The sequence below is a fragment of the Ascaphus truei genome, chromosome 7, assembly GCF_040206685.1.
Source record: "Ascaphus truei isolate aAscTru1 chromosome 7, aAscTru1.hap1, whole genome shotgun sequence".
Lineage (NCBI taxonomy): Eukaryota > Metazoa > Chordata > Amphibia > Anura > Ascaphidae > Ascaphus > Ascaphus truei.
Genome location: NC_134489.1, coordinates 111,816,092 through 111,836,557, shown reverse-complemented (window position 1 = coordinate 111,836,557; position 20,466 = coordinate 111,816,092). Strand labels below are relative to the sequence as shown.

General features: G+C 54.8%; 1 protein-coding gene across 2 annotated transcripts in view; it reads left to right on the top strand.

Moving 5' to 3' along the window:
* The window catches only part of LMLN (leishmanolysin like peptidase), a 28,590-nt gene that overhangs the window by 917 nt on the left and 7,207 nt on the right, over positions 1-20,466 (top strand). Inside the window, exons 2-13 of one of the 2 annotated variants that reach the window (XM_075609919.1) lie at positions 1,633-1,730; positions 1,826-1,856; positions 3,860-3,942; positions 4,503-4,620; positions 5,986-6,164; positions 6,839-6,944; positions 9,497-9,591; positions 10,653-10,770; positions 10,975-11,082; positions 12,548-12,624; positions 15,683-15,793; positions 15,885-16,017. In XM_075609919.1, coding sequence (XP_075466034.1) covers positions 1,633-1,730; positions 1,826-1,856; positions 3,860-3,942; positions 4,503-4,620; positions 5,986-6,164; positions 6,839-6,944; positions 9,497-9,591; positions 10,653-10,770; positions 10,975-11,082; positions 12,548-12,624; positions 15,683-15,793; positions 15,885-16,017 — 1,257 coding nt within the window. The remainder of the gene's footprint in view (positions 1-1,632; positions 1,731-1,825; positions 1,857-3,859; positions 3,943-4,502; positions 4,621-5,985; positions 6,165-6,838; positions 6,945-9,496; positions 9,592-10,652; positions 10,771-10,974; positions 11,083-12,547; positions 12,625-15,682; positions 15,794-15,884; positions 16,018-20,466) is intronic. The other variant, XM_075609920.1, reaches the window with a different exon arrangement.

Here is a 20,466-nt window from a genome sequence, read left to right as displayed (position 1 = left end):
GGGGGGGGGGGGGGGTGGAAGAGGGGCCGGGGGGGGGGGGGGGTGGAAGAGGGGCCGGGGGGGGGGTGGAAGAGGGGCCAGGGGGGGGGGGGTGGAAGAGGGGCCAGTGAGAGGGGAGAGAGAGGGGCCAGTGAGAGAGGGGGCGAATAGTGGCCAGAGAGTGAGAGGGGGGGAGAGCGGCCAGAGAGAGAGAGAGAGAGGGGGGGGGAGAGCGGCCAGAGAGAGAGAGAGGGAGCGGCCAGTGAGAGAGAGGGGGGGGGGGAGAGCGGCCAGTGAGAGAGAGATGGGGGGGAAATAGCGGCCAGTGAGAGCGAAGGGGGGGGGGAGCGGCCAGTGAGAGCGAAGGGGGGGGGAGCGGCCAGTGAGAGCGAAGGGGGGGGGAGCGGCCAGTGAGAGCGAAGGGGGGGGGAGAGCGGCCAGTGAGAGCGGCCAGTGAGAGCGAAGGGGGGGGGGGAGAGCGGCCAGTGAGAGGGGGGGGGGAGAGCGGCCAGTGAGAGGGGGGGGGAGAGCGGCCAGTGAGAGGGGGGGGGAGAGCGGCCAGTGAGAGAGGAGTTGGGGGGAGAGCGGCCAGTGAGAGAGGGGGGTGGAATAGCGGCCAGTGAGAGAGGGGGGTGGAATAGCGGCCAGTGAGAGAGAGGGGGGGAGAGCGGCCAGTGAGAGAATGGGGGGGTGGGGAGAGAGAGAGAGAGAGCAGAAAGGCCAGTGAGAGAGAGGGCAGGAAGAGCGGCCAGTGAGAGAGAGGGGGGTGGAATAGCGGCCAGTGAGAGAAGGGGAAGGGGGGAGAGGGGCCAGTGAGAGAATGGGGGGGGGGGAGAGAGGGGGCAGAAAGGCCAGTGAGAGAGAGAGGGGAGGGCGGCCAGTGAGAGAGAGGGGAGAGCGGCCAGTGAGAGAGAGGGGGGGGGGAGAGCGGCCAGTGAGAGAGAGGGGGGGGGGGGAGAGCGGCCAGTGAGAGCGAAGGGGGGGGGGAGCGGCCAGTGAGAGCGAAGGGGGGGGAGCGGCCAGTGAGAGCGAAGGGGGGGGGAGAGCGGCCAGTGAGAGCGAAGGGGGGGGGGGGGAGAGCGGCCAGTGAGAGGGGGGGGGAGAGCGGCCAGAGAGAGAGAGAGAGAAGGGGGAGAGAGAGTGGCCAGTGAGAGAGAGAGGGGTGGGAGAGAGAGAGGGGGGAGAGCGGCCAGTGAAAGGGGGGGGGGCGACCAGTGAGAGCGAGGGGGGGGAGAGGGGCCAGTGAGAGAGAGGGGGGAACAAGGAGATGAGAGCGGCCAGTGATGGAGGGATGGGAGGGGGGAAGAGAGGGGGTCAGAGGGGAGGGACAGGGGTCCATTAGAGGAAGTCGGGTGGGGGGGAGGTGTCCATGAGGAGAGTGGGTCGGAGGGGGGTTGGGATGAGGAGAGGGGCTATGTGGGGAGGGGGGTTGGGATGGGAGGTAAGGGGGCTTGGGGGGAGGGAGAGGAGTCCATGAGGAGAGGGGGGGGGGTGTCTGAGGGGGAGAGATATCCATGAGGAGAGGGGGGAGGGGTGTTGGGAGGAGTGGGGTGCAGGGGGAGGAGAGAGAGATATCCTTGAGGAGAGGGGAGACAGGGGAGGTGTCTGTGGGGGGGAGAGATGTAATTTTAATTATTTCATTATTCTTCGCAGGTTGTGTACAAAGTTCACCTGAAGTCGAACCGTATTGTGAAAAGACACGCTGAGCAGCAGCTGAGAGTGCAGATTGTTTATGATAAAAGTATTGACGAGTAAGTACTGGAAAAGCATCATATTGGTGACTCAAAAAAAACTTGCGTTTTAACAAACCATATATTTATGTATTTTATGTGTATTTTTCCCCCAGCCTTCATCCAGCGAAGCGGAAGCTTGTCACGGTGAGTAAATCTTCCGTCCCGTGTCGCACACAGCGACTGAGTGTGCGCGTTGTGTGGTCAAAAGGAAAAGGCGACTAGTAATCTTCTTTGTACTGTGATATGCCTACATCATGGAAACAAATCAATGTGCAGATCTAGAGACGTCATTATCAGTCTCCTGGCGTTTCGCAGCATGGACAATGATAAAAGCTCCCATAATGAATGAAAACATTATTACTGACTGCAGCAGGATTCGAACCCACAATTGCAACAACTCCTCTCCGCTCCTCGCCCACCTCCTCCCCGCTCACCTCCTCCCCGCTCACCTCCTCCCCGCTCACCTCCTCCCCGCTCACCTCCTCCCCGCTCACCTCTGCTCACCTCCTCCCCGCTCACCTCTGCTCACCTCCTCCCCGCTCACCTCCGCTCACCTCCTCCCCGCTCACCTCCTCCCCGCTCACCTCCTCCCTGCTCACCTCCGCTCTCCTCCTCCCCGCTCACCTCCGCTCTCCTCCTCCCCGCTCACCTCCGCTCTCCTCCTCCCCGCTCACCTCTGCTCACCTGCGCTCACCTCCCCCCTGCTCACCTCCCCCCTGCTCACCTCCCCCCCGCTCACCTCCCCCCTGCTCACCTCCCCCCCGCTCACCTCCCCGCTCACCTGCTCTCACCACCTCCCCTCTCACCTCCCCGCTCACCTCCCCGCTCACCTCTGCTCACCTCCTCCCCGCTCACCTCCTCCCCACTCACCTCCCCGCTCACCTCTGCTCTCCTCCTCCCCGCTCACCTCTGCTCACCTCCTCCCCGCTCACCTCCTCCCCACTCACCTCCCCGCTCACCTCTGCTCTCCTCCTCCCCGCTCACCTCTGCTCACCTCCTCCCCGCTCACCTCCTCCCCGCTCACCTCCTCCCCCCCGCTCACCTCCCCGCTCACCTCTGCTCTCCTCCTCCCCGCTCACCTCCTCCCCGCTCACCTCTGCTCACCTCCCCGCACACCTCTGCTCACCTCCTCCCCGCTCACTTCCTCCCCGCTCACCTGCGCTCACCTCCTCCCCGCTCACCTCTGCTCTCCTCCCCGCTCTCCTCCATGCTCACCTCTGCTCACCTCCTCCCCGCTCACCTCCCCCCGCTCACCTCCCCGCTCACCTCTGCTCTCCTCCTCCCCGCTCACCTCTGCTCACCTCCTCCCCGCTCACCTCCTCCCCGCTCACCTCCTTCCCCCCGCTCACCTCCCGCTCACCTCTGCTCTCCTCCTCCCCGCTCACCTCCTCCCCGATCACCTCCTCCCCGCTCACCTCCTCCCCGCTCACCTCCTCCCCGATCACCTCCTCCCCGATCATCACCTCCGCTCACCTCCTCCCCGCTCACCTCCTCCCCGCTCACCTCCTCCCCGCTCACCTCCTCCCCGCTCACCTCCTCCCCGCTCACCTCTGCTCACCTCCTCCCCGCTCACCTCTGCTCACCTCCTCCCCACTCACCTCTGCTCACCTCCTCCCCGCTCACCTCTGCTCACCTCCTCCCCGCTCCTCCCCGCTCACCATCTTCCCCGCTCACCATCTTCCCCGCTCACCATCTTCCCCGCTCACCATCTTCCCCGCTCACCTCCTCCCCGCTCACCTCCTCCCCGCTCACCTCCTCCCGCTCACCTCTGCTCTCCTCCTCCCCGCTCACCATCTTCCCCGCTCACCATCTTCCCCGCTCACCATCTTCCCCGCTCACCTCCTCCCGCTCACCTCCTCCCCGCTCACCTCCTCCCCGCTCACCTCTGCTCACCTCCCCCCGCTCACCATCTTCCCCGCTCACCATCTCCCCGCTCACCACCTCCCCGCTCACCTCCTCCCCGCTCACCTCTGCTCACCTCCTCCCCGCTCACCTCTGCTCACCTCCTCCCCGCTCACCTCTGCTCACCTCCTCCCCGCTCACCTCTGCTCACCTCCTCCCCGCTCACCTCTGCTCACCTCCTCCCCGCTCACCTCCTCCCTCTCTATACTGGACTATCTGTGTGAATGAGTTTCTCCGTCCCACAGAACAAGCTTTTCCCACAAGCTATTTCTTTTTTGGAAAAGACATTTCAAGTTCGGAAACCCACTGGTTCTATTTTGCTAAGCAGGTAGGTGCAGATATATTTCCGTATACACAGACGTTTCCATTCACAATGCCCTCGCAATGCTCCTAGAAAACATCTCTACATAAACATGAGCCGTGCTTGTAACTTTAGGCTCCTCGAGCGCAGGCGAAGTTTAATAGTTTGTTGCTAGCTCTGCTGTAAGTCGCTAACATTGTAAGCGCTTTGGGGCCGGGACTTCTTTTCCTACTGTTTGTTTGAAGCCTTTATTCCCATTATGTATTAATTATATCATTATTTGTTTGCGTTTGTGAAGCGTTGTGTACATGGATAGCGATATAAAAATATACACGTTTTTAATTGCTGAATATAGTCTTTCCCTCACAATGCAATGTGAACAATTCCTGCATTCATTCTATGTTTACAAATCGCTGGAAGTCCTTTGATTAATAAGGGCGCTTGATATCTCAGACAACAATTCCCAACCCTTTAATTAATCAAAAGCGGTGAGTTTTAAGCCAGTGTTTTCTGTCATTTAAATGGCCTTTTGTTGATATAAACTACTGGCGTCTCCATCACTGAAACGTTTATTTTTCCTTCTGAAGACAATGTGTGACCAATCAGTACCTGAAAAAGAAGGACGACCCCCACAGATACTGTCACAGAGCGTGCGCACAGCACACCCGATGCGGCCCCATTATCGTGCCGGAGGCACACCTGCAGGTACCGGGCTCACTGCTCCTCATACATCACCTTCAGGTACCGGGCTCGCTGCTTCTCATACATCGCCTGCAGGTACCGGGCTCACTGCTCCTCATACATCACCTGCAGGTACCGGGCTCACTGCTTCTCATACATCACCTGCAGGTACCGGGCCCACTGCTTCTCATACATCACCTGCAGGTACCGGGCTCACTGCTTCTCATACATCGCCTGCAGGTACCGGGCTCACTGCTCCTCATACATCACCTGCAGGTACCGGGCCCACTGCTTCTCATACATCACCTGCAGGTACCGGGCTCACTGCTTCTCATACATCACCTGCGGGTACCGGGCTCACTGCTCCTCATACATCACCTGCAGGTACCGGGCTCACTGCTCTTCATACATCACCTGCAGGTACCGGGCTCACTGCTCCTCATACATCGCCTGCAGGTACCGGGCTCACTGCTTCTCATACATCGCCTGCAGGTACCGGGCTCACTGCTTCTCATACATCACCTGCAGGTACCGGGCTCACTGCTCCTCATACATCGCCTGCAGGTACCGGGCTCACTGCTTCTCATACATCGCCTGCAGGTACCGGGCTCACTGCTTCTCATACATCGCCTGCAGGTACCGGGCTCACTGCTTCTCATACATCACCTGCAGGTACCGGGCTCACTGCTCCTCATACATCGCCTGCAGGTACCGGGCTCACTGCTTCTCATACATCGCCTGCAGGTACCGGGCTCACTGCTCCTCATACATCACCTGCAGGTACCGGGCTCACTGCTCCTCATACATCGCCTGTATGTTCCGGGCTCACTGCTCCTCGTACATCACCTGCAGGTACCGGGCTCACTGCTCCTCATACATCACCTGCAGGTTCCGGGCTCACTGCTCCTCATACATCACCTGCAGGTTCCGGGCTCACTGCTCCTCGTACATCGCATTTAGTTCCAGACTGCACACCATCTCTAAAGTCTAATTCTGTGCTTTGTTTACAAAGAGCGCTTCCTAGCTGCACTGTACGTGATGTGCCCCCTTCCACATTCCTTTTAGATCGTAAGCTCCATGAAGCGAGTCTCCTCACCTGCTGTACCAGTAAATGGTAATGTCATTGTAGTTGAATCATATACTGCGCCACGGTATATGTTGTTGCATTGTTAGTAAGGGAAAAGGTGCTGGAACCCCAAACAACAACCCAAGTTACAGCAGCCCCTATTACAGCCCCGTTCCTGATCACTTCCTAATCACCAAATCAGGTTTCTTGTTGCTCTCTAACATAGAAATGCCAGATCACCATTCCTTTGTGTTACCGCACGCGCCTGATTATAACACGCGTTTCTTACTGTCCTGGCACCGTGTCCCCCCGCTGCCCTGTAGCAATGCATGGTGTGCGGGGACAGGGAGTGGCATTGCGGGCCCTCGGGGGCCCCGGACAGCGGAGGTGTTCCCGATGCAGACTTTGTGCTTTATGTCAGTGCAATGACCACAGAGAGATGCAGCCAGGAGAACATCGTGGCGTACGCCGCTTACTGCCAGCTGGAAGCAGAAATGGACAGGTACATGCGTCCTCGACATAAAGGCTGAGACAATGTGCTTTAGAATAAAGTATTCTAATGAAACATGCAAGAAGTGTGACCTGTGTATTAAGCTCCCAAACAGTATACCGTTACCTATACAACATTGCTTATCTGCCTAATGTGAGACTGGCCCCATAGTGTAAGTCACAGGAGCTTCTCGCCTCCCATCTGAGGTTTGTGACACTAAAAAAATTGATTAAAAAAACAGATGGAGAAAGACACAGAATTTCCTACATGTAATTAGTGTGTGTGTGTGTGTGTGTGTGACCTCTCCCAGGTCACGGGGTAATTATATTCTGTGTGTGTGTAACCTCTGCCAGGTCACGGGGTAATTATATTCTGTGTGTGTGTGTGTGTGTGACACCTCTCCAAGGTCACGGGGTAATTATATTCTGTGTGTGTGTGTGTGTGACACCTCTCCAAGGTCACGGGGTAATTATATTCTGTGTGTGTGTGACACCTCTCCCAGGTCACAGGCAGACACTTGCTGAGATAAAACCGTTAAAACCAACGGCCTTGAAACATTGACATGTCCAAAAATGTCTCTTCTAGGCGTCGGTTCAATGGAAAGGGTTAAACTAAACGTTATATGTGGGTAACTTTTCTGCGTTGTGTGATTATAATCGCCCTTCACCTACATCTTTCTTTGTTAGGCCAATAGCGGGTTACGCTAACCTGTGCCCAAACATGATATCCACCCAGCCGCATGAATTTGTCGGCATGTTATCCACGGTGAAACACGAAATTATCCATGCGTTGGTGAGTGATTGATCCCCCTTCTCTGAAAGTGCGCTTTCACCGTAAGTGTACAACTACATAACTCGGTGTTTCTAAACTAGGGGGCAGGGGGGGCCCTGATGTACCGCGACCCCAGGGGAAAAGCTCAGCGGGCATATCCCGTGCTGTGATCCGGCTGTCTTGGGTACCGCCGGGCCCCGGAGCTGAAATAATGCTGGTTCCAAATATGTAAAAAAAATAACACACACAGAGCCGCTGGTGCGGCAGGTTTTGGCGGTGCGGCAGGTTTTGGCGGTGCGGCGGGGTTTGGCGGTGCGGCGGGTTTTGGCGGTGCGGCGGGTTTTGGCGGTGCGGCGGGTTTTGGCGGTGCGGCAGGTTTTGGCGGGTTTTAGCGGTACGGCGGGTTTTAGCGGTGTGGTGGGTTTTAGCGGTGCGGCTGGTTTTGGCGGTGCGGCAGGTTTTGGCGGGTTTTAGCGGTACGGCGGGTTTTGGCGGTGCGGCGTGTTTTGGCGGTGCGGCAGGGTTTTGGCGGGTTTTAGCGGTACGGCGGGTTTTAGCGGTGTGGTGGGTTTTAGTGGTGCGGCTGGTTTTGGCGGTGCGGCAGGTTTTGGCGGGTTTTAGCGGTACGGCGGGTTTTGGCGGTGCGGCGGGTTTTGGCGGTGCGGCAGGGTTTTGGCGGTGCGGCAGGTTTTGGCGGTGCGGCGGGGTTTGGCGGTGCGGCAGGTTTTGGCGGTGCGGCGGGGTTTTAGCGGTGCGGCGGGGTTTGGCGGTGCGGCGGGGTTTGGCGGTGCGGCGGGGTTTGGCGGTGCGGCGGGGTTTGGCGGTGCGGCGGGTTTTGGCGGTGCGGCGGGTTTTGGCGGTGCGGCGGGTTTTGGCGGTGCGGCGGGTTTTGGCGGTGCGGCGGGGTTTGGCGGTGCGGCGGGTTTTGGCGGTGCGGCGGGTTTTGGCGGTGCGGCGGGTTTTGGCGGTGCGGTTATATTAAAATCGAGAGAATCCTGATAAACAGCCCATATTCTTTTTGAAGATGAAGAATACCACAGCGCTCCTTTCACATGTTCTGAGGGTAACTCCCTGTCCTGACTATTTAGTACAATCACCGTATTACACAAGCAAAACAATAAAAATAAATGAAAGTAGTGATACTGGCCCTTCGTGAATTTTGCAGCTCAGCCTGGAGAGGATCATCCCTTGATCCTCAAATGTTGGTAGAATGGAGGAGGAGGTGGTGAGCGCACATATGGAATAGATATATAAAGATATGACACAATGTCAGTCGGACAATGTGCAATACATAAAACGCTGTTCCAGACGGTAACAGCCCTGCAGTGAGCAGAACCTCCCTCAGGGATCAGGGGATGGGTATATAAGTTTATAAACATATACTCACACGGCCATGTGTGGCCCCTTCCTGGGAAATGGTATCTTTTCAGGGATCTTCAGTTCCCAAAGTGTTAGCCCCCGATCACAGATCTGGTTCCTTGTCCCATGTGCCGTCCCAGCGAGGGTAATATAGACGGCAAGTTAAAATAATATACGCTTTATTACATAGAAAAGTAACATGGACTCACATAATGGATAAAACACTCCCGCTCCTAGCAGCGGTCTGGGCCTGGTCTGACGTGGCGTTCTCCTGCGTCCAGTAGCCGGGCCGCGACAGGCCGACACCGCCTGCCACAGCCGGTCAGGAATAACGCGTTTCGGAAATGATTCCTCCTTCAGATTCCTGTCACGTTCTTTTTGAAACCGCTGGAAGAAACCCGTTCATTTTCTGTAGTGTCCGTTTTTCTGTTTGCGTTAATTCGGGGTGATCAGTATCGGCAGCTTCTCCTAATGAGATATAATTACTTCGCATTCGGGGGAAATCCTCCCAGATCCCTTTCTAAGGGATCGCTCCTCGTTATTTTCAGAATAATGTACTTCTTGCTATTTCCTTAACCCCGCTCCTTGTTGCAGGGATTATGGGGTTTTAATCCTGCTCCTTGTTGAAGAGATTATGGGTTTTTTATCCTGCTCCTTGTGGAAGAGATTATGGTCTTTTTATCCCGCTCCTTGTTGAAGAGATTATGGGTTTTTTATCCTGCTCCTTGTTGCAGGGATTATGGGGTTTGTACCCCGCTCCTTGTTGCAGGGATTATGGGTTTTTTATCCTGCTCCTTGTTGCAGGGATTATGGGGTTTGTACCCCGCTCCTTGTTGCAGGGATTATGGGGCTTTTTATTCCGCTCCCTGTTGAAGAGATTATGGGGTTTTTATCCCGCTCTTTGTTGCAGGGATTATGGGGTTTGTACCCCGCTCCTTGTTGCAGGGATTATGGGGTTTGTACCCCGCTCCTTGTTGCAGGGATTATGGGGTTTGTACCCCGCTCCTTGTTGCAGGGATTATGGGGTTTGTACCCCGCTCCTTGTTGCAGGGATTATGGGGTTTGTACCCCGCTCCTTGTTGCAGGGATTATGGGGTTTGTACCCCGCTCCTTGTTGCATGGATTATGGGGTTTGTACCCCGCTCCTTGTTGCAGGGATTATGGGGCTCTGTGTTGCTTGACATGTATTTATGACAGACCTGTTTGTTTCCCAGGGGTTTTCAGCCGGTCTCTTTGCGTTCTATTATGATGACGATGGGAAACCCATGACCCAGAGATACGCCAACGGCCTCCCCGAGTTCAACGAGAGGTAAGACGCATCAATGTCCGTTTTCCATACATTGCTGCGGCGTCCCGAGGAGTAACCGGTGATTAGTATGGCCGGCGGCAGCACGGGGGGTCTCACAAAGTCGGGAAACGGGGAGTTATTTAGGACTCTGACTTCTCTTGCAGAAGTGCCGTGGGAAAATTGAGTTCTCTTGTCACTTTTAGGGTAAACAATTTGGTTGAGAACTGTTCTTGCAAACAGCTGTATGCACGAGCGCACTTAATACGGATCAAACATTGTGTCTGACTAACACACAGTCACTGCTGAGAGGCCCCAGCAATCCCATGTACACCCCAAAAACGGGGCGGGCACGCACACTTTCATATGTGCGTATATTTCTTTCATTTGGCGTCTCATTTCTTATTCTATATGATGTCATTATTGGTTATACATTTGCTATATATTTTAGCCGACTAAACACAAAAATACTTATGGTGCCCGGCGTCTCATCTTCCCCCTTCACGGCTAACAGCGGTTTATCTCTTGCCTAACTCGACAACGAGACAATTAACAGATAAGAACGCGAGGGGCCCACCTCAGGAACATAAGCTCAGTGTCCGCTATTATACGGGGACCGAAAGTTCAGAGAAGAAAAAAACCTTATGTCATATATGTTACCCTGCTTCCCATAATGCACTGTAATACAAAGCATTGCTTTCCTTATAGCTATACAATTATATTATACTGCCACAAGAGGTATCAATATCCCTCCAGACCAGGAGTGGCCAACTCCAGTCCAAGGGCCACTAACAGGTCAGGTTTTAAGGATATCCCTGCTTCAGCACAGGTGGTGCAGTCATGAACTGAGCAACTGATTGGGCCACCTGTGCTGAAGCAGAGATCCTAAAAACCTGACCTGTTAGTGGCCCTTGGACTGGAATTGACCACTCCTGTTCAAGACCAAAGCAGTAAGTGTCTCTGGCCCGGGGCAGACTGCTCTTCCTGTTTGTATTGCTCCAGTTTGTGAATACGGAGGTGGCGGGAGGCTGACTCCTAGCGCCCGCCTGCGGCATTGCCGCGATAACGCACGCTTTCTGTTGCAGCCTCGGTTTATACCAGTGGAGTGACAGAGTTGTCCGCAGTGTATCGAGGTTATGGGACGTGCGTGGCCCTAAGATGCTTCAGCACAACGTGTTCCTCCTGGTCACACCCAGAGTCACTGTAAGTGCTGCCTTTCTTTTAACCCATCATAATGCTGAACCCCTGAATTACTGGTGCCCCCGCTGTATGCCGGACGCTCTGCCCCGCGCTCTGCCCCATGCTCTGCCCCGGCTTGTTTCTGCAGATTGCTGGTTACAGCACCTCCCGGCTGTATCACACGTGTGTGTATGTGTTGGATATCACGTGTTGTGTTTGTGTGGTCAGGAGGAGGTGCGGAAGCATTTTAACTGCCCGATTCTGGATGGGATGGAGCTTGAAAACCAGGGTGGACTGGGCACGGAGCTGAACCACTGGGAGAAAAGGTTACTGGAGGTCAGTCCGCATCGCGCCGTAAAATAAACCGATGCAACCAGCTGGGATTAATCTCGCCCCTCCCCCACTGCATGGGGTTCATCTCGCCCCTCCCCCACTGCATGGGGTTCATCTCGCCCCTCCCCCACTGCATGGGGTTCATCTCGCCCCTCCCCCACTGCATGGGGTTCATCTCGCCCCTCCCCCACTGCATGGGATTCATCTCGCCCCTCCCCCACTGCATGGGGTTCATCTCGCCCCTCCCCCACTGCATGGGGTTCATCTCGCCCCTCCCCCACTGCATGGGGTTCATCTCGCCCCTCCCCCACTGCATGGGGTTCATCTCGCCCCTCCCCCACTGCATGGGATTCATCTCGCCCCTCCCCCACTGCATGGGGTTCATCTCGCCCCTCCCCCACTGCATGGGATTCATCTCGCCCCTCCCCCACTGCATGGGGTTCATTTCGCCCCTCCCCCACTGAATGGGATTCATCTCGCCCCTCCCCCACTGCATGGGATTCATCTCGCCCCTCCCCCACTGCATGGGATTCATCTCGCCCCTCCCCCACTGCATGGGGTTCATTTCGCCCCTCCCCCACTGCATGGGGTTCATTTCGCCCCTCCCCCACTGAATGGGATTCATCTCGCCCCTCCCCCACTGCATGGGGTTCATCTCGCCCCTCCCCCACTGCATGGGGTTCATTTCGCCCCTCCCCCACTGAATGGGATTCATCTCGCCCCTCCCCCACTGCATGGGGTTCATTTCGCCCCTCCCCCACTGAATGGGATTCATCTCGCCCCTCCCCCACTGCATGGGGTTCATCTCGCCCCTCCCCCACTGAATGGGATTCATCTCGCCCCTCCCCCACTGCATGGGATTCATCTCGCCCCTCCCCCACTGCATGGGATTCATCTCGCCCCTCCCCCACTGCATGGGGTTCATTTCGCCCCTCCCCCACTGAATGGGATTCATCTCGCCCCTCCCCCACTGCATGGGGTTCATCTCGCCCCTCCCCCACTGAATGGGATTCATTTCGCCCCTCCCCCACTGAATGGGATTCATCTCGCCCCTCCCCCACTGCATGGGATTCATCTCGCCCCTCCCCCACTGCATGGGGTTCATCTCGCCCCTCCCCCACTGAATGGGATTCATCTCGCCCCTCCCCCACTGCATGGGATTCATCTCGCCCCTCCCCCACTGCATGGGATTCATCTCGCCCCTCCCCCACTGCATGGGGTTCATATCTTCTCTCCCCCCTCCCCCATATGCAGCCAGCTGGGATTCATCTCGCCCCTCCCCCACTGCATGGGATTCATCTTCTCCCCCCGTCTCAGCGGTGCACCTCCATGTTACCGTGGAATCTTCACCAGAACCATTTCCACGTGCCCAGCTGATTCCTGACCCAGTCCTTGTAATACCGCCTGTTTGGCGTGTGAAGTCTGCGCACGTGTTCCCCGCGTCCCATTGTTTCTCTCGCCCCCACAGAATGAAGCCATGACTGGATCCCACACACAGAACCGGGTGTTCTCGCGGATTACCTTGGCACTGATGGAGGATACTGGGTGAGACGGAGAACCGCTATGCCATGCTATTACAGGGGAGCGCTATTGCAGGAAAGTGGCCATATTGGCTGCAGTAGGATGGTTTGTAGCTTGCCGTTTATTGCAGGGATTTGGGTGTTTATGTATTCGCTTTGAATTTCGCCCTGATGAAGACCCGTTGTGTGGCCAAAACACCGCACCTATAGAATAAAGTTGCTTATACTGGATCTGGAAGCCAAGCCTGATCCTCCTCCTTCAGAGCTTCTGGTTATACAGATGTTCCCTGCATCAGGAAGCGATGCCACTTAACTAGCTTTCGCCCATGTGAATGGCGTGCCACCATGTTTTTGTCTGAAAGAGAAATGTGGTGATTGAGCCCCGTTCTCACTGCCTGAAGGATCGATGTCATTTGTCCATTGTTTGGAAGTCCCAGCATCACTGCATTGTGTTATTGTGTTGTTGTGTGCAGCGGACATTCTGCCAGTGAGAGAGATTGTGTTGTTGTGTGCAGCGGACATTCTGCCAGTGAGAGAGATTGTGTTGTTGTGTGCAGCGGACATTCTGCCAGTGAGAGAGATTGTGTGGTTGTGTGCAGCGGACATTCTGCCAGTGAGAGAGATTGTGTGGTTGTGTGCAGCGCACATTCAGCCAGTGAGAGAGATTGTGTTGTTGTGTGCAGCGCACATTCTGCCAGTGAGAGAGATTGTGTTGTTGTGTGCAGCGCACATTCTGCCAGTGAGAGAGATTGTGTTGTTGTGTGCAGCGGACATTCTGCCAGTGAGAGAGATTGTGTTGTTGTGTGCAGCGCACATTCTGCCAGTGAGAGAGATTTTGTTGTTGTGTGCAGCGCACATTCTGCCAGTGAGAGAGATTGTGTGGTTGTGTGCAGCGGACATTCTGCCAGTGAGAGAGATTGTGTTGTTGTGTGCAGCGGACATTCTGCCAGTGAGAGAGATGGTGTTGTTGTGTGCAGCGGACATTCTGCCAGTGAGAGAGATTGTGTTGTTGTGTGCAGCGGACATTCTGCACAGTGAGAGAGATTGTGTTGTTGTGTGCAGCGGACATTCAGCCAGTGAGAGAGATTGTGTTGTTGTGTGCAGCGGACATTCTGCCAGTGAGAGAGATTGTGTGGTTGTGTGCAGCGGACATTCTGCCAGTGAGAGAGATTGTGTTGTTGTGTGCAGCGGACATTCTGCCAGTGAGAGAGATTGTGTGGTTGTGTGCAGCGGACATTCTGCCAGTGAGAGAAATTGTGTTGTTGTGTGCAGCGGACATTCTGCCAGTGAGAGAGATTGTGTTGTTGTGTGCAGCGGACATTCTGCCAGTGAGAGAAATTGTGTTGTTGTGTGCAGCGGACATTCTGCCAGTGAGAGAGATTGTGTTGTTGTGTGCAGCGGACATTCTGCCAGTGAGAGAGATTGTTTGGTTGTGTGCAGCGGACATTCTGCCAGTGAGAGAGATTGTGTTGTTGTGTGCAGCGGACATTCTGCCAGTGAGAGAGGTTGTGTTGTTGTGTGCAGCGGACATTCAGCCAGTGAGAGAGATTGTGTTGTTGTGTGCAGCGGACATTCTGCCAGTGAGATGGTTTTGTGTTGTTGTGTGCAGCGGACATTCTGCCAGGGAGAGAGATTGTGTGGTTGTGTGCAGCGGACATTCTGCCAGTGAGAGAGATTGTGTTGTTGTGTGCAGCGGACATTCTGCCAGTGAGAGAGATTGTGTGGTTGTGTGCAGCGGACATTCTGCCAGTGAGAGAGATTGTGTTGTTGTGTGCAGCGGACATTCTGCCAGTGAGAGAGATTGTGTTGTTGTGTGCAGCGGACATTCAGCCAGTGAGAGAGATTGTGTTGTTGTGTGCAGCGGACATTCTGCCAGTGAGATGGTTTTGTGTTGTTGTGTGCAGCGGACATTCTGCCAGTGAGAGAGATTGTGTGGTTGTGTGCAGCGGACATTCTGCCAGTGAGAGAGATTGTGTTGTTGTGTGCAGCGGACATTCTGCCAGTGAGAGAGATTGTGTGGTTGTGTGCAGCGGACATTCTGCCAGTGAGAGAAATTGTGTTGTTGTGTGCAGCGGACATTCTTCCAGTGAGAGAGATTGTGTTGTTGTGTGCAGCGGACATTCTGCCAGTGAGAGAGGTTGTGTTGTTGTGTGCAGCGGACATTCTGCCAGTGAGAGAGATTGTGTTGTTGTGTGCAGCGGACATTCTGCCAGTGAGAGAGATTGTGTTGTTGTGTGCAGCGGACATTCTGCCAGTGAGAGAGATTGTGTTGTTGTGTGCAGCGGACATTCTGCCAGTGAGAGAGATTGTGTTATTGTGTTAGTGTGCATCGGACATTCTGCCAGTGAGAGAGATTGTGTTATTGTGTTAGTGTGCAGCGGACATTCTGCCAGTGAGAGAGAGTGTGTTGTTGTGTGCAGCGGACATTCTGCCAGTGAGAGAGAGTGTGTTGTTGTGTGCAGCGGACATTCTGCCAGTGAGAGAGAGTGTGTTGTTGTGTGCAGCGGACATTCTGCCAGTGAGAGAGATTGTGTTGTTGTGTGCAGCGGACATTCTGCCAGTGAGAGAGAGTGTGTTGTTGTGTGCAGCGGACATTCTGCCAGTGAGAGAGATTGTGTTGTTGTGTGCAGCGGACATTCTGCCAGTGAGAGAGATTGTGTGTTCTTCATTCTTCTCAGGCTATGTTCCTTAATTAGCAGCAGCTTTGTTCGAGTTACAGACCTCACATCACAGTACTTCTATTCACAATGTTCATTTTCTAAGCTGCTTTACCAAACACTGTTTCCATAGTTATGTAATCACTGCCACGAGGCAACCCACAGTGCCTGACTGCTACACACATAGTGTAACAGGCTGCAACATCTGCCCAAACTGGCTACAGACCCCCGCCCCCCCCCCCCCCACCCTCCCCCCAGCCTGGTGCATTAAACTTCTCACGTCACTAGTCGGATGTTACATTAACTAACCCTGAATAACGATGACCTGCTCAGGACTCCAGATACATTGTTTAATATTCGGGTGGGATTCATTAATGATATAACCGTAATCTGGCACTGGGTGACATTTCAGACGGTTGTTTTCAGCTGGTACAGAGCCAATTACAGCATGGCACAGAGACTGGACTGGGGCCGCGGGAAAGGCTGCGACTTTGTGATGAAGAGCTGCAAATTGTGGCTTGACCAGCAGAGGAGGAAGTAAGGATGTGTGACTCTCCAACACAGACACAAACTGTGCTTTTATTGTCCATCTGGCTGTGCAAACTAACGTGTGTTTGTGTGTGTGCAGAATGCAGAGCGGGAGCCCCTTCTGTGACACGCTCAGGAGCAACCCGCTGAAACTAACCTGCAGACAGGACCAGAAGGCAGTGGCCATATGCAACCTGCAGAGATTCCCCCAGCACTTACCCCGGGAATATCAGGTACAGCGCATTATTCATGCAACCTGCAGGTTCCCCCAGCACTTACCCCGGGAATATCAGGTACAGCGCATTATACATGCAACCTGCAGGTTCCCCCAGCACTTACCCCGGGAATATCAGGTACAGCGCATTATTCATGCAACCTGCAGGTTCCCCCAGCACTTACCCCGGGAATATCAGGTACAGCGCATTATTCATGCAACCTGCAGGTTCCCCAGCACTTACCCCGGGAATATCAGGTACAGCGCATTATTCATGCAACCTGCAGGTTCCCCAGCACTTACCCCGGGAATATCAGGTACAGCGCATTATTCATGCAACCTGCAGGTTCCCCAGCACTTACCCCGGGAATATCAGGTACAGCGCATTATTCATGCAACCTGCAGGTTCCCCCAGCACTTACCCCGGGAATATCAGGTACAGCGCATTATTCATGCAACCTGCAGGTTCCCCAGCACTTACCCCGGGAATATCAGGTACAGCGCATTATTCATGCAACCTGCAGGTTCCCCAGCACTTACCCCGGGAATATCAGGTACAGCGCATTATTCATGCAACCTGCAGGTTCCCCAGCACTTACCCCGGGAATATCAGGTACAGCGCATTATTCATGCAACCTGCAGGTTCCCCAGCACTTACCCCGGGAATATCAGGTACAGCGCATTATTCATGCAACCTGCAGGTTCCCCAGCACTTACCCCGGGAATATCAGGTACAGCGCATTATTCATGCAACCTGCAGGTTCCCCAGCACTTACCCCGGGAATATCAGGTACAGCGCATTATTCATGCAACCTGCAGGTTCCCCCAGCACTTACCCCGGGAATATCAGGTACAGCGCATTATACATGCAACCTGCAGGTTCCCCCAGCACTTACCCCGGGAATATCAGGTACAGCGCATTATTCATGCAACCTGCAGGTTCCCCCAGCACTTACCCCGGGAATATCAGGTACAGCGCATTATTCATGCAACCTGCAGGTTCCCCCAGCACTTACCCCGGGAATATCAGGTACAGCGCATTATACATGCAACCTGCAGCCCATTCCCCCAGCACTTACCCGGGGAATATCAGGTACAGCGCATTATACATGCAACCTGCAGGTCCCCCAGCACTTACCCGGGGAATATCAGGTACAGCGCATTATACATGCAACCTGCAGGTTCCCCAGCACTTACCCCGGGAATATCAGGTACAGCGCATTATTCATGCAACCTGCAGGTTCCCCAGCACTTACCCCGGGAATATCAGGTACAGCGCATTATTCATGCAACCTGCAGGTTCCCCAGCACTTACCCCGGGAATATCAGGTACAGCGCATTATTCATGCAACCTGCAGAGGTCCCCAGCACTTACCCCGGGAATATCAGGTACAGCGCATTATTCATGCAACCTGCAGGTTCCCCAGCACTTACCCCGGGAATATCAGGTACAGCGCATTATACATGCAACCTGCAGCCCATTCCCCCAGCACTTACCCGGGGAATATCAGGTACAGCGCATTATACATGCAACCTGCAGGTCCCCCAGCACTTACCCGGGGAATATCAGGTACAGCGCATTATACATGCAACCTGCAGGTTCCCCCAGCACTTACCCCGGGAATATCAGGTACAGCGCATTATTCATGCAACCTGCAGAGGTCCCCAGCACTTACCCCGGGAATATCAGGTACAGCGCATTATTCATGCAACCTGCAGGTCCCCCAGCACTTACCCCGGGAATATCAGGTACAGCGCATTATTCATGCAACCTGCAGAGATTCCCCCAGCACTTACCCCGGGAATATCAGGTACAGCGCATTATTCATGCAACCTGCAGAGGTTCCCCCAGCACTTACCCCGGGAATATCAGGTACAGCGCATTATTCATCCAACCTACAGAGGTTCCCCCAGCACTTACCCCGGGAATATCAGGTACCGCGCATTATACATGCAACCTGCAGGTTCCCCCAGCACTTACCCCGGGAATATCAGGTACAGCGCATTATTCATGCAACCTGCAGCCATTCCCCCAGCACTTACCCCGGGAATATCAGGTACAGCGCATTATACATGCAACCTGCAGTACGTGTAATACCTGTGCGCTGACCCCGTGTCACGCATTGCAGTACGTGTAATACCTGTGCGCTGACCCCACGTCCTTGTATTGACCCCGTGTCACGCATTGCAGTACGTGTAATACCTGTGCGCTGACCCCGTGTCACGCATTGCAGTACGTGTAATACCTGTGCGCTGACCCCGTGTCACGCATTGCAGTACGTGTAATACCTGTGTGCTGACCCCGTGTCACGCATTGCAGTACGTGTAATACCTGTGCGCTGACCCCGTGTCACGCATTGCAGTACGTGTAATACCTGTGCGCTGACCCCGTGTCACGCATTGCAGTATGTGTAATACCTGTGCGCTGACCCCGTGTCACGCATTGCAGTACGTGTAATACCTGTGCGCTGACCTCGTGTCACGCATTGCAGTACGTGTAATACCTGTGCGCTGACCCCGTGTCACGCATTGCAGTACGTGTAATACCTGTGCGCTGACCTCGTGTCACGCATTGCAGTACGTGTAATACCTGTGCGCTGACCCCGTGTCACGCATTGCAGTACGTGTAATACCTGTGCGCTGACCCTGTGTCACGCATTGCAGTACGTGTAATACCTGTGAGCTGACCCCGTGTCACGCATTGCAGTACGTGTAATACCTGTGCGCTGACCCTGTGTCACGCATTGCAGTACGTGTAATACCTGTGCGCTGACCCCGTGTCACGCATTGCAGTACGTGTAATACCTGTGCGCTGACCCCGTGTCACGCATTGCAGTATGTGTAATACCTGTGCGCTGACTCCGTGTCACGCATTGCAGTACGTGTAATACCTGTGCGCTGACCCCGTGTCACGCATTGCAGTACGTGTAATACCTGTGCGCTGACCCCGTGTCACGCATTGCAGTACGTGTAATACCTGTGCGCTGACCCCGTGTCACGCATTGCAGTACGTGTAATACCTGTGTGCTGACCCCACGTCCTTGTATTGACCCCGTGTCACGCATTGCAGTATGTGTAATACCTGTGCGCTGACCCCGTGTCACGCATTGCAGTACGTGTAATACCTGTGCGCTGACCCCGTGTCACGCATTGCAGTACGTGTAATACCTGTGCGCTGACCCCGTGTCACGCATTGCAGTACGTGTAATACCTGTGCGCTGACCCCGTGTCACGCATTGTAGTACGTGTAATACCTGTGCGCTGACCCCGTGTCACGCATTGCAGTACGTGTAATACTTGTGCGCTGACCCTGTGTCACGCATTGCAGTATGTGTAATACCTGTGCGCTGACCCCGTGTCACGCATTGCAGTACGTGTAATACCTGTGCGCTGACCCCGTGTCACGCATTGCAGTACGTGTAATACCTGTGCGCTGACCCCGTGTCACGCATTGCAGTACGTGTAATACCTGTGCGCTGACCCCGTGTCACGCATTGCAGTACGTGTAATACCTGTGTGCTGACCCCGTGTCACGCATTGCAGTATGTGTAATACCTGTGTGCTGACCCTGTGTCACGCATTGCAGTACGTGTAATACCTGTGCGCTGACCCTGTGTCACGCATTGCAGTACGTGTAATACCTGTGTGCTGACCCCGTGTCACGCATTGCAGTATGTGTAATACCTGTGTGCTGACCCCGTGTCACGCATTGCAGTACGTGTAATACCTGTGCGCTGACCCCACGTCCTTGTATTGACCCCGTGTCACGCATTGCAGTACGTGTAATACCTGTGCGCTGACCCTGTGTCACGCATTGCAGTACGTGTAATACCTGTGCGCTGACCCCGTGTCACGCATTGCAGTATGTGTAATACCTGTGTGCTGACCCCGTGTCACGCATTGCAGTACGTGTAATACCTGTGCGCTGACCCCACGTCCTTGTATTGACCCCGTGTCACGCATTGCAGTATGTGTAATACCTGTGCGCTGACCCCGTGTCACGCATTGCAGTACGTGTAATACCTGTGTGCTGACCCCGTGTCACGCATTGCAGTACGTGTAATACCTGTGCGCTGACCCCGTGTCACGCATTGCAGTACGTGTAATACCTGTGCGCTGACCCCGTGTCACGCATTGCAGTACGTGTAATACCTGTGCGCTGACCCCGTGTCACGCATTGCAGTACGTGTAATACTTGTGCGCTGACCCTGTGTCACGCATTGCAGTATGTGTAATACCTGTGCGCTGACCCCGTGTCACGCATTGCAGTACGTGTAATACCTGTGTGCTGACCCCGTGTCACGCATTGCAGTACGTGTAATACCTGTGCGCTGACCCTGTGTCACGCATTGCAGTACGTGTAATACCTGTGCGCTGACCCCGTGTCACGCATTGCAGTACGTGTAATACCTGTGCGCTGACCCCGTGTCACGCATTGCAGTACGTGTAATACCTGTGCGCTGACCCC